Source organism: Vulpes lagopus, chromosome 12 (genome assembly GCF_018345385.1).
Source record: "Vulpes lagopus strain Blue_001 chromosome 12, ASM1834538v1, whole genome shotgun sequence".
Classification (NCBI taxonomy): domain Eukaryota; kingdom Metazoa; phylum Chordata; class Mammalia; order Carnivora; family Canidae; genus Vulpes; species Vulpes lagopus.
In genome coordinates this window covers 25,669,931-25,683,344 of record NC_054835.1, presented here as the reverse complement: position 1 = coordinate 25,683,344, position 13,414 = coordinate 25,669,931, and the positions used below count along the sequence as shown (strand labels likewise).

Sequence of the window (13,414 nt, the reverse complement as noted above, 5' to 3'; positions counted from 1 at the left end):
TTACCTATTTCCATCTCAACAGACAGAACAAGAGTTTATCTTGTGGGGAGGGTGGGAAAGAGATGGACACTTAGAGAACAGACTTCAGTTATCATTCTCGCTGTCTGTAATCCAAGAGCAATAAAAGAGAAACTCTGGGGTGATTTGTTTCTTCTAAGGGCTACACTCACCGAACTGTGGAGCAGGCAGGATTCTGGCGGCTCGAATGGGGCCATGGCGGACAGAAAAGAGTTCCTGTGCTTCCCCACTGATCTGCACAAGAACACAGACAATTTCAGTGAATGAGAACGGAGGTCAGAACATGATTATAAGAAAATGAGATCTCCTAAATTTCATCAAATTTTTTTTTGTCTGAGATGTAACATATGTACACATGCACACAGACGCACACATTTATGGCTGTTCATACATTTAAGTATATTCATGTTTAAATTATCACAAATATTTTCAGAAAATGGTAAGAGCACACGCACTTGATAAATATAGGAAAATGAACGATCTGTTCTTAAAGTCTCTCATTCTTGTCTTTAAGAAACTCCTGTTAAGTCTGCTCAGTTCCTGCATGATGGCCTTACATTTTAGAGCAAAGCAACTATGATTTTTTTTTAATTAGTACAGTTTTCCATGTCAGATAAAGGTAAATATTCTTAGTATTCTGAAAAGCAGAACTTAAATGTTGTAGTGACTTTCACAAATACATTATAAATGAGAAAAGGCAAAACATATTGCAAAGAACACTGTGGGGAATGTGAATGACCTGTGTACCCAGTTATGGTCCTACAACTAACCTAACTGTTAACCACCATGAGTAAATCATTTAACATATATAAACCCATACTTTTTTCTTTTTAAAATAAATTTTGAATGAAAATTATATATATTAAGGTGTATGACATGATTTAATATGCATATATGATAAAATGATCACTGCAGTCATCTCTTCAGTTACCTGGTTTGTATGATGACAGCACCAGTTTTCCAGTATTCAATAGTGTTATTAACTATATTCATCACACACAAACATTAGATCCATAGACTTATTCATCCTACATAACTGCAACTCTGTACCCTTTGACCAACATCTCTCCATTCCCCCCACCTCCCTTAGGCCTGAATTCTCTTTTGCATTTATAAACTGAAAATGTAAAGGGGCTAAAGGACCTCAAATATACTTGTAATTTCCATATTCTACGAATTATAAAAGTAATATGTAATAAATGTCATCATTTTTATTAAACACCTCGATCAACACCACAGGAATGTCTAATCGTTTTGAATCTTATCAGATTTATATCTCAGATATAAAGCATACAGTAGCCTGTTAATCCAAAGGTAAAAGAGATATGGCAATATATATGTTGAGTATGAAAACAATCACTTTCCAAAATTAGTGGCTCAAGGAAACACTCTGCTGTTAATTGAAGTATTGAGCAGATTAAATTAGAATTAAGAAAAGGCTTTCCAGGGCAGCTCCGGTGGCACAGCGGTTTAGTGCCGCCTGCAGCCCAGGGTGTGATCCTGGAGACCGGGGATCGAGTCCCACATTGGGCTCCTTGCGTGGAGCCTGCTTCTCCCTCTGCCTGCCTCTCTCTCTCTCTCTCTCTCTCTCTGTCTCTCACGAATAAATTTTAAAAATCTTTAAAAAAAAAAAAAAAAGGCTTTCCAGACTGTTTTAAGTGGTAATGTAGCTCCCAACACATTTTCATAATTCTCAAGTGTTTGATGGAATACGTGATATAAGACAGGGAAAATGGCAAAAAATATATATATAAAATTAGTTCTAAATACCCAAGAACTAACGACAGGTGTAGTAATGATAAACATTCAATGGAGGAAACATGCTGATGGTAGTTTTATAATAGGCCTGCCAAACAAGCAGTTTACAATATCAACAATATATATATAAGATAAAAGGCTTATAAAGCTTTCAATATTACACTGTAAATCTGCAGAGATGTCTTTAACTACTTTTTCAGATCTCCAGCTTTTCTTCTATCTGAATTTAAAAGCTGCAAAACTATCAATATTTTGTTTCTTTGAATGTTAAATTATGATGATGTTTAAAGAGCTATCATATTCATTTTGCTTATAAAAATTATTACAACTCATTGACCAACCACAATGGCAAATCCCTCTGCAACACTTGGGATACAGAAGATTTAAGGAATGCTAGGCTCTTCACACTAACTGTGCAACAGCACCACCTATCACCAATTACATATACCAAAGCCATAAACTCAATATAGCAAAAGATAAGAATTGAGCCTTCTACAAATTCCTTTTTGAACTTTAATTTTCTACATGAAAAACATGGCCATTACATACCGTAGCTCTTAAGTTTACAGTTCACTATTAGAGAACAGAATTTAAAATCTAGAGAAAGTTTCAAAAGGTCACTTTGTTCAACCTCCCACCCAATGCAAGAGTCATACATTCTCTGAAATCTAAATATCATAAAATCTAAGTATCTGATCTTAAGCACATTTGCACTGAAAGGTATATCGCTAATATAATCCAATTATATTATAGAGTTATTATTGCTACCTCCATGAAAATAGAGATATAAGAATGGATAAGTAATATTCTTCTTCAATATACATACTACTCTACTAACAAGAAAATAAAAAATTATAAAACAATACTGTAGAATTTGCACTGAAATTATAATTCAGAGCAACAAGAAACACTTCTCACTATAACAAATGTAAGTTCATATCTACAACAAATCATAGTATTCTGACACAAAATCTGCTCTGTACTATTATTGTCATATGCCACAGGTCTAGCATTTGGCTTTTGGTTCTCTGAAATAAATCTTCAAGTTAAAAAAAAAAAAGTCTAATCATATTTAACTGAGGTATGTACTAAATTATACTAAATAATAAAGAATAAGACAAACTTGCCTTGGCACTCTCACAGTATGATAAACTTTGGTTAACACTGGATTCAATGCACAAGAGCTTACTCTGACATTGAAAAACATTTTGAAATCTGAACACACCATGCTCCTCAGCATAACAGCTTTCAAAACAGACCTAAATGCTCTATTCTATTCCAAGCTTCTACTCTAAATCCCTCTTTAAATGTACAGGAACAGGTAAGAAAAAAACACTAGGAATGATTACAAAACACATCCTGCATTTATTATCCATCCTTTTCTACCTCTAAGCTAAATCCTAGAATCTTTAATTATAACATAAGGGAAGGGGAATGAAGAAACATTCTGTTGCTATTTATATATATTTGTGAATATGTTAAAATCAAGATTGTCAGAAGCATAATTCTAAAGTATCCTAAGTGAGTAGCAAACATCAAATTTTGGAGAGAAGGGAACTCTCCAAATTGTGGGTACAACTGCTACATTGGAATACTATTTCAGAACAGAAGTGCCAACAAAGTATATGCAGATAAGACGTGCACATTTTAGAAAGAACACAAGATGGTTAAATCCTTACAGGCTCGGCTTTAGCTGCCCCTTTCAATTGCCTCTAATAATTTTATACACTATGTTCACTGGTAATTCTGCTCTCAAATAAATGAGTGTCAAAACTGATTAACTTTTTTAAAGGCTTTTACAGTGATTTTTACATATCATGAAAATAGCTCATTGAAAATGGCAAAAAATCTCAAAGATGAGGATTTTATGTGTCCTGACAAGAAACTACCAGGAGCTAGAAGTTCATTTTTAAACCAACAATAATAATAAATACAAGGGCAGAACTACAAGGAAGGGGTGTACCAAGCAATGTTCCAACTTCCTGGCAACGGTGATAACTTGGGGAGAGGAGCAAACAGGGAGGAAACCTCTCCAAGAGTTCCTCATGGGTCTCTGCCTTTGTTCTTACTGGCATTTTAATTTCTGATGACAGACTTTTGTTGTTTGGAGCATAAACCGGACGTACCAGTTTGGAGGCACAATAAGGAGAACAAAGAATGATTTGTTCACACTGTAGGAAAAAAATCTTTTCCAACCATAGAAAATAGCTTTCGCATGGTGAAAATATGCAAATTACATACCAAACCAAAAAAGTGGAGGGGGGGAATACAAGTTTAGAATCTCACAACTCAATCTACAGCAAAAGGAAATTATAACAGCCGAAACAATAATACACACAGAGAAAGGGCTATAACAGTTGTGGGAGAGCTTTATAACTACTGTTAAGAGGATTCTAAAACCAAATGAAGGTCATCAAGCCCTCAGAACCCAACTTGTTTCTGCAATCGCGATGACTTTTCAAAGGGATCTGACTACAAAACAGAAGTCAATTGAATACCAAGGACAATAATAATAATGCTCTATAATGACACAGAATCAGGACAAGAGTACACATATTTATACCTCCAAACCCCCTTTTAGATACTGGCCAAATGGAGAATTGTGTCTGCAGTTGATTGTTTTTAGCAAACTTTGTTGAAAGATAACAGGCACAGAAATAACACATAAATCATATATATACATATATGTATAGCTTAATGAATTTTCCATGTTAATATACCTCTGTTGCCAGCACAATCATTAAGAAACAGGACATGACAGATACTCAGAGGGTCCCTCCCACACCCCTTCCCAGTCACAAACCCAACTCAAGAATAACCAATAACCACTATCTTGACTTCCAATACATTACACGTAAGTTTTACTCATTCAATTTTATGCACAAAATCACAAGGTATGCACTCTTTCATGAATGGATTCTTATGCACACTACATGTGCATGAAATTCATTTGTATTATAGTATATGAGTATTTTTTATTGTACTTTTCTATTCTTGTTGCTATACAGATTTCCATTGCATGAAAAATACTATAATTTATTCATTTTACTGTTGGTGGACTTCGGGTTGTTTTGAGGTTTTTGCTCTTATGATGTTAGGAAAAGTTGTGAAAATTTTCAGGTGAGAAAAAAATACTATATGTCCTTTGATTGGATTACCAAGAGTGTCTAGTGGACCCTTCGGGGTTATTGGATTCTATAGACATCTCCACCTTTGTTTTGACTGGGTTATTTTGCAATACCATAAGTTATAGAAAACCAGTAGTAATGCTACTGACTTGTCCACAGAAATGCAAATTAATTTTGTCTGAAAGAGATAAAACTGAATTGCACTCTATAAAAAGGATGATTCCAGGCAGTATACTTTAGTTTCAATAGTATATTAACCAAGTTTCTAAGTTCATTTCAAGTATTCCCCTAATTGCCTGAATCTACTCTTCAGGTTCTCCCTTGAACCAGCTGTAATGACTTGCCAAATACCTCACTTATTAATCAGTTTTATTTATTAAAAAGATCTATGATATGTGTCCATTTTATACTCATATGAGAGCCATGATTTTACCATTTTTAAAATGAATATTCTGGCACATTTTGTTTAGAAAACATATATATGTATTTCTTCTGGATATAGATCTACCAGTAGAATTGCTCCTATATTAGGCATATGTGTGTATTTTATAGATTTCAATAAAATAGTTTTCTACAGTGATTGTACAAATTTACACTTCCACCAGCAACGTAAAAGAATTATACTTGCTCCACATCCTCACCAACAGTTTGTATCATTCTGGTAGGTGTTCAATGGAACTGTCATTGTGGTTTTAATTGGCATTTTCCTCATGACTGAGGAGGTTGATAGAATGCCTTTTCATTTGCTTACCGGAATTCAGTAGTTATACTATTCCACGAATGACTGTCAAAGTCTCCTGCCCACTACAGTTGCCTGATTCCAAGAGATTATGGATTTAAATCTATTATGCACAGAGAATGAAATGCAGATAAGTCTCCTCTGAAAAGCAATGCTGCCTCAAACCAACTGTATAAGCAGTCTTTATAACAGTGTCCCTCCATCAGGCCAAATGATGTAAGACTTTTGTCCTGGAGGACTCTAAATTTCCAGATGTATCTGTGATAAACAGTTCAAAATACAAATGAGATTCAAAAACTCATTTCAAGAAAAAGGTCGAACTTTTTGTACCTAATCGACTTCATATCTTAATTCCAAATCCAGTAATGAGCAACCTTTCCCCCAAACTAAGACACAATGGTTTAGTTACAGCAACATGATATCCATCTCTTGGAGTGGAAAATACTGATTTGTAAAAATTCATACAAACATTCCAAGCAAATTCAGTCCCTGTTTAAGATAGGAAACACAAAAATCACTGTATATTTCCCTAGAACTCAAGCAGTTCAAGCAAAAGATAATTAGTAGTGCTTTTTCTTGATAAATACTTTAACAAGTTTTCACCTTTAAAATAAAAAAATTAGGGACGCCTAGGTGGCTCAGCAATTGAGCGTACTTTCAGCTCAGGGCATGATCCCGTGGTCCCAGGATTGAGTCCCACATCAGGCTCCTTGAGTGGAGCCTGCTTCTCCCTCTGCCTGTGTCTCTGCCTCTCTCTCTCTCTCTCTCTGTCTCTCATGAATAAATAAATTTAAAATTCTTAAAAAGAAAAAAGAAGAAAGAAAAAGAAAACCAAGACACCAGACATGAAAGACAACAGAAGAAAAAGTATTCCCCATGTTCGTCTCATGCATATTCTGACTTTCAATAAAAAATATCTTTCATGTCAGAGTGCTCCAGGTTAGTAATGCTCTGGTTCCACCTAAGAAGTCTGAGGGAGTAAAAGCAGCCAACAGCGGGGACACTAGAAGTTTTATATTTTTCCCAAAACCATGGCCTATGGCAACAATGCCAAGTACATACAATATGCCAAGATCATCAGTTATAAATATCACCCATCAACAACATCAAATATTCCAGAAGTTTATTTTAGTTTTAAATTTAGTAGAAAATAACTTATTAGAACTATACAAATTTGCTAAATCTGAGTTTGGCTGTAAAGTAAGGGCAAGGGCAGCCCGGGTGGCTCGGCAGTTTAGCGCCGCTTTCAGCACAGGGCGTGATCCTGGAGACCCAGGATCGAGTCCCACGTCGGGCTCCTGGGATGCAGCCTGCTTCTCCTTCTGCCTGTGTCTCTGCCTCTCTCTGTGTGTGTCGCTCATGAATAAATAAATAAAATCTTTTAAAAAATAAAAATAAAATAAGGGCGAAGATACATCTACCTAAAAAGGCAACTGTGATTATTTAAATGGTGTATTTAAAATATGCAACATAAAACAGTTAAATTCAAGAAGATGCCTGTTGAATGAATGGATGAATAAATAACTGCATCTGTATCAGCCTCATTATTCAATCTTAAGGATATTAAGCATAAATTTGACTTGCCCCCACTGTTCTCAAAGCATATTATTAACACTTCATGTCTGGAAATTTGTTATAATATTCTATCATAAAACACATTTGGTACAACTCATTCTTGAGCCCACCATATATTATTTCTTACGTTTTACAGCTCTCAATAAAAGGACTCTCACCAAAGTGGAAAGGAGCATATCATCTGTGCAGCAGTTTTTAGCACACTAAGTTTTCACACTTTCACTCAAGATCCAGGCAGTCCCCAAGCCTCTCTGGCAAATATCTCACACTCATTCCAACCTTCATGTGTTTATATAATGTTTTTACAAGGAACAAGTTTTCTTACCAACTGTGACGTAAAAACAGCTCATTTGAATATGCAAATGTAGAGCTAGCAATCTTTCTAATTGTTCCACATCCACTAACCGTAGACAAAACTGAAATGAAGTTCCTTTTAAAAAGAACATCATTTCACTAGTTTTAAACATAAAAGATAAGGCGCCTGGGTGGCTCAGTTGGTTAAGCATCTGCCTTTGGCTCAGGTCATGATCCCAGGGTCCCAAGATTGAGACACACCTTGGGCTCCCTGCTCAGGAAAGAGCCTGCTTCTCCCTCTGCCTCTCTCCCTGTTCCTTCTCTCTCTTTCTCTCTCTCTCTCTCTCTCTCTCTCTTTTGCTCCCTCTCAAACAAATAAAATCTTAAAAAGAAAATAAAAATAAACTTAAAAGGTAACACCAAGGGACACCTGGGTGGCTCAATGGTTGAGCATCTGCCTTTAGCTCAGGTCATGATCCTGGAGTCCTGGGATGGAGTCCCACATCAGGCTCCCCAAAGGAAGTCTGCTTTTCCCTCTGCCTATGTCTCTGCCTCTCTCTGTGTCTCTCATGAATAAATAAATAAAATCTTAAAAAAAAAAAAAAAAGGTAACACCAAATAAAAAGTGTTAATTAAGGAGAAAATGTAAACTAGAAACTTATTAATAATTTAGTAATATGGGTTCATTAGTTTTAACAAATGTACCACACTAAAGCAAGATGTTAACAGGGACAAATGGGGTAGTAAGGGGAATGCAGGAATTTCTTTATACTTTCTACTAAATTCTTATGTAAACTTATAAAAAAATAAAGTCCACTAATTTTTATTTATATATAGATATAGATATGGAAAAATGTGGAAATTCCACAAATAAAGTTTAACCTTCTCTGATAACCCCCTCAAAAAAATAAGGATAAAAGGTAAAAATAAAGAGTGAGAATGAAGAAGTGATGAGGTCTTATACTAAGGAATTTACTTTTTAAAACAACAAAAGGAACTCAGCCTATTTAAATGTACAAATGTATAGTTATCACTTTGTTAATTGTTACATATGTGCTAATAATACAGACCACACAACTGAATTGATGATGAAATTCTTTAAAAAGAAGATTGCTTCATGATTTTTTTAACTTAAAAGGTCACAACAATAATTTTTTTAATTACAAAGGAAAAGTAAAATTTAAAGGGAGATAGGGAAAGGAGTGACAAACATCATTTTATACTGAAGTATCCAACTAAAAAGCAACAAAACGTCTACACCAGCTACATGAGTGACTATTATAACTTCAAAGCAATCTCTAATAAGAGCTGATAGTCTCTCTCTAGAATCACCTGGTGAGCCAATTTGATGATATATTTTCACTTTAGATCTAAGGTCACAAAGAACAATATTCCCCCAAAATGACCAGCCCAACAAGGCATCAGAATCTCCTATTAATATACTGTATTCAAAACCATTTTTAAACTCAGGCCTTTTTTTCACTAACAAGTCATTGCCAGGGCGTTATTTTATGTGTCACAGCTCTGTTCCAGCAATTTCAAAAAATTTAGATAGCACAGTTCGAAGAAAGTATTCCTAATATTAAAACATAATTCTTTTGATAGCTCCTAACATTAGGAGGAAGACAGGAACAACGTTTTTGTTTTATTTTTGCCTAACTAACCACAAATGACTCAGTTAATGTCAGTGTCAGTATCTCTGTAACCTACTCTGTATGCCATCAAGAAAAAAATGCAAACCACAAAAACCACCTAAAACACATATTTTTGAGGACTAACAACTTATAGAGCAGATACTTGCTAACCACATAAAGCAGACAGCAACCGAGTCTATATTTTGGTCTTGACACTAAATTCAAAATACAAAACTTGAGGCAAGAAGGAAGTGAGTTTCAAGAACAATATGAAAACCACAGAACACAAATAATGAATGGAACTTGTAATCATATTTTCATACTCCCAAATTTTCGCACACAGAGGAGTATTTTAAGGCAACTTCCACCTTTCCCCTTCAGCCTGATTTTTGAACGGAAGATCAAAGAAAAGCAGTTTAAACTCACATGTTCCTTTGGTTATGCAACACAGATTTAGACATTACACTTCAAAACCCCAGCCACTACTTCAGCACCACCAATCCAAATACCATTCCAAGCTTTGAAGCAGCCCTAATGGTATCTTCCATTTGCAAGTAACACTTCTGTAGTCAAAAGATCTTACTCAGGGTGGATGTTAATGTAAAACCACTCAGACTACATAGACACACACGCCTGGAGGCAGACTGGAAGGTGTTCAGAAGTCAATGTAACACCATTACAGAGAGTGTCAGCCTAGCAGCTGTCATAAACACTTCATCATCACTCACACACACAAACTGGATTCCCTTTAACTTGTTATTTTATTTTGTGCAGAATACATGTCCAGTTGGAAAGAGAGAAAACAGGGCTACAGATAAGCCAATTTTGGCTTACAGCCTTTTTCCACTTCTAAAAGACTGAGTTTGTCATATTTTGTTGGTATTGTAAACCTATCCTGATATAATCTGTTGACTGAAGATAGTTTTGCAATGGATAGCTAAGAGAAACATCATATTAAGTAGAAGCCTAAGATTTTTTCTCCTGTAAGACAGATATCATACAAACTTGTAAGACTGACAAGATGATAAAAAATGACTGACAACACCAATGGGAGCAGGAAATGGAGCAACCAGAACTCTGATATTGCAGATGGAAGTGTATAATGATACAACCTCTTTGAAAAACTGTAAGCAATTTCTAATCAAGTTAAATATATGCCTAACCTGTGACCCAGCATTTCTGCTCCTAGGTACATACTCAAATATATAGTACATATGGGGCACCTGGATGGCTCAGTCAGTTAACCATCTAACTTGATTTCGGCTCAGGTCATGATTTCGGGGTTGTGAGATTGAGCCCTGCCTCAGGCTCCAAGCTGGGCATGGAACCTGCTTAAGATTCTTTCTCTGCCCTTCTTTCTCTACCTCTCCATACCCCCTCAAAAAAAGAAAAACAGAGCACATATATCTTCAATTACGTTCACAGGAGTTACATTCATTATAGAAACACAAATGCCCACCAAAATGAGAATAGATAAACAAACTGGTATAATCAATGGAATATAACACAGTAATAAAATAAAAAATACAAACTACTGCAACGTGCAACAACATGGATGGTTCTAAACAATTTGAGCCCCACAGAGAGTGTAGAGATTACTTTAAAGTAAAATAATCTCTAAAAAAATAGTTAAATTGACAAGGTAATAGAAAATTATAGGTATGTGTCTAAAATAATGTGTGTGAAAAAAATAAAATAATGTGTGTGGTATATTCTGATTATTCAAATTACAGATGCTATTATGTATACTAACATTATGAAACTTCACAAGTATCACTTCACAAGTATCAAGACTCCCCCAGGCATCTCATCACTACTCAGTGCTCTATAGCACTCTATTCATCCCTCCATTGTAACACTGATTTCACAGGCCAGTTTCTCACCCTCGGCCTTACTGACATTTTGGAAGGACAATTCTTTGTTATGGGAAGTTGTCCTGGACATTGTAGGATGCTTAGCAGCATCTCTGGCTTTCACCCACTAGATGCCAGTAGCATCTCCCAATCGTGATAATAAAAAATGTCTGCAAATAGGGCCAAATGTCTCCTAGGGAGCAAAAGCACTCCCATTTGAAAAGCACTGACACAGACTGCAATTAAGTAGTGACATCTCACACAAGTAGAATATGAGCTCCTCAAGGCTCAGGTCTTAGTTATATTTGTATCCTCTAATACTTGGCATAGACCCTAAATGTGGCTGAATGGAAAAATTATGGTGCTATTAATTAATAAAAATAGAGATTTTAGGAAGCAAGGATAAATTAGAAACGGAATGGGATATAGCAAACAGCAAACAATTATGAAATTTAGCTTGGGTCTTTCTGAAATTGACTCTCTAGCACTCTTAGATGAAAATATTCAGCAAAAGACTGAAATCTTGAAACACATTTACTAAACATATATATGTATATATGTGTGCATGTACACATACATTTACAAATGATCATATGCATATAACCAAACAACGGCCAGACAATGTATTTGGTACCAGATATTAAGACCATTAAGATATGACCACAATTCAGGGCACCTGGGTGGCTCAGTTGGTTAAGCAACTGACTCTTGGCTTCAGCTCAGGTCATGATCTCAGGTGATGAGATCAAGCGCCATGTTGGGGCTTGGTGCAGAATCTCCTTGAGATTCTCTCTCTCTCTCTCTCTCCCCCTCTGCCCCTCCCCCAGCCTGCACACTCAAATTCTCTAATAAATAAATTTTTGAAAGGAAAACATGGGAGAATATCTTCATAGCCTTAGAGTAAACAAGGATACAAAAAGCATTAACAGAGTAAATCACTTAAAATTTGATCCAGATTTCTGTCATCAAAAGACAACATTAAGAAAGTGTAAAGTGGGCAGCCCAGGTGGCTCAGTGGTTTAGCATCGCCTTCAGCCCAGGGCATAATCCTGGAGACCTGGGATCTAGTCCCACGTCGGGCTCCCTGCATGGAGCCTGCTTCTCCCTCTGCCTGTGTCTCTGCCTCTCTCTCTCTCTCTCTCTTTCTCTCATGAATAAATAAATAAAATCTTTTTTTAAAAAGTGAAAGTGTTGGGATCCCTGGGTGGCGCAGTGGTTTAGCGCCTGCCTTTTGCCTAGGGCGCAATCCTGGAGACCTGGGATCGAATCCCACGTAGGGCTCCTGGTGCATGGAGCCTGCTTTTCCCTCTGCCTATGTCTCTGCCTCTCTCTCTCTGTCTGTGTGACTATCATAAATTTTTTTTTTTTAAAAAGTGAAATTGTAAGAATACCTACAAAGGAGACTATTAAGACGAACAATGAAATTGGAAAATGGATTGTAGATTGCATAATAGTATTTTATCAAATATAAGTGTCCTGATTTTGACAGTGGAATGGTTGTATAAGATAATATGCTTATTCTTAGGAAATATAAAATGAATTATTTATGGAAAAGGGGTACATGATTTCTCCTACTGATAAATGGTTCAGAAAAAAATCCGCACGAATAAGAACACTGAGAGAATAATACAGCAAATGGAGCAAAATGTCCCTAACTGGTAAATCAAGAAGTACCTTGTAAATTTCTCTGGAAGTTTAAAATTACCGCAAAATAAAAAGCATCTTCAATACTCCACAATGAGATACTGGTACATAGCTACCAGAATGGTTAAAATTTTAAAAGCTGTAAATACCAAGAGCCAATGAGAAATAGAGAGCAAATAAACTTTCATACATTACATATTGGTAAAACTGCTTTGGAAAACTGGCTATATGTACTAAAGTTAAACATACACCTATACTATGACACAGCAAATCTACTCTAGGCCTATATATACAAGAGAAGTGGGTGCAATAGGGGTGCCTGGGTGGCTCAATCAGTTAAGCATTTGCCTTTGGCTCAGGTCACAATCTCAGGGTCCTGGGATCAAGGCCCATGTGGGGCTCCTTGCTCACCAAGGAGTCTCCCTGCTCTCCCTCTCTTTTGCCTTCCCCAGCCCCCACTCCTGCTCTCTCACTCACTCACTCTCTCAAGTAAATAAATAAAAATCCTTTGAAAATGTGTGCAAGGGGATCCCTGGACGGCTCAGCAGTTTGACGCCTGCCTTTGGCCCAGGGCGCAATCAATCCTGGAGTCCCGGGATCGAGTCCCGCGTCGGGCTCCCGGCATGGAGCCTCCTTCTCCCCTCCTCCTGTGTCTCTGCCTCTCTCTTTCTCTCTATGTCTATCATAAATAAGTAAATAAATAAATCTTTAAAAAAAAAAAGAAAAATGTGTGCAGTATAAGTTCACAAAGAAACATATATAAGAACATTC

At 36.3% G+C, this 13,414-nt stretch overlaps 1 protein-coding gene across 7 annotated transcripts in view; it reads right to left on the bottom strand.

Moving 5' to 3' along the window:
• The window catches only part of BCAS3 (BCAS3 microtubule associated cell migration factor), a 592,235-nt gene that overhangs the window by 541,611 nt on the left and 37,210 nt on the right, over window positions 1-13,414 (bottom strand). For all 7 annotated transcript variants that reach the window (XM_041723949.1, XM_041723952.1, XM_041723951.1 and 4 more), the window contains exon 6: window positions 171-252. In XM_041723949.1, the coding sequence (XP_041579883.1) occupies window positions 171-252 (82 nt within the window). The remainder of the gene's footprint in view (window positions 1-170; window positions 253-13,414) is intronic.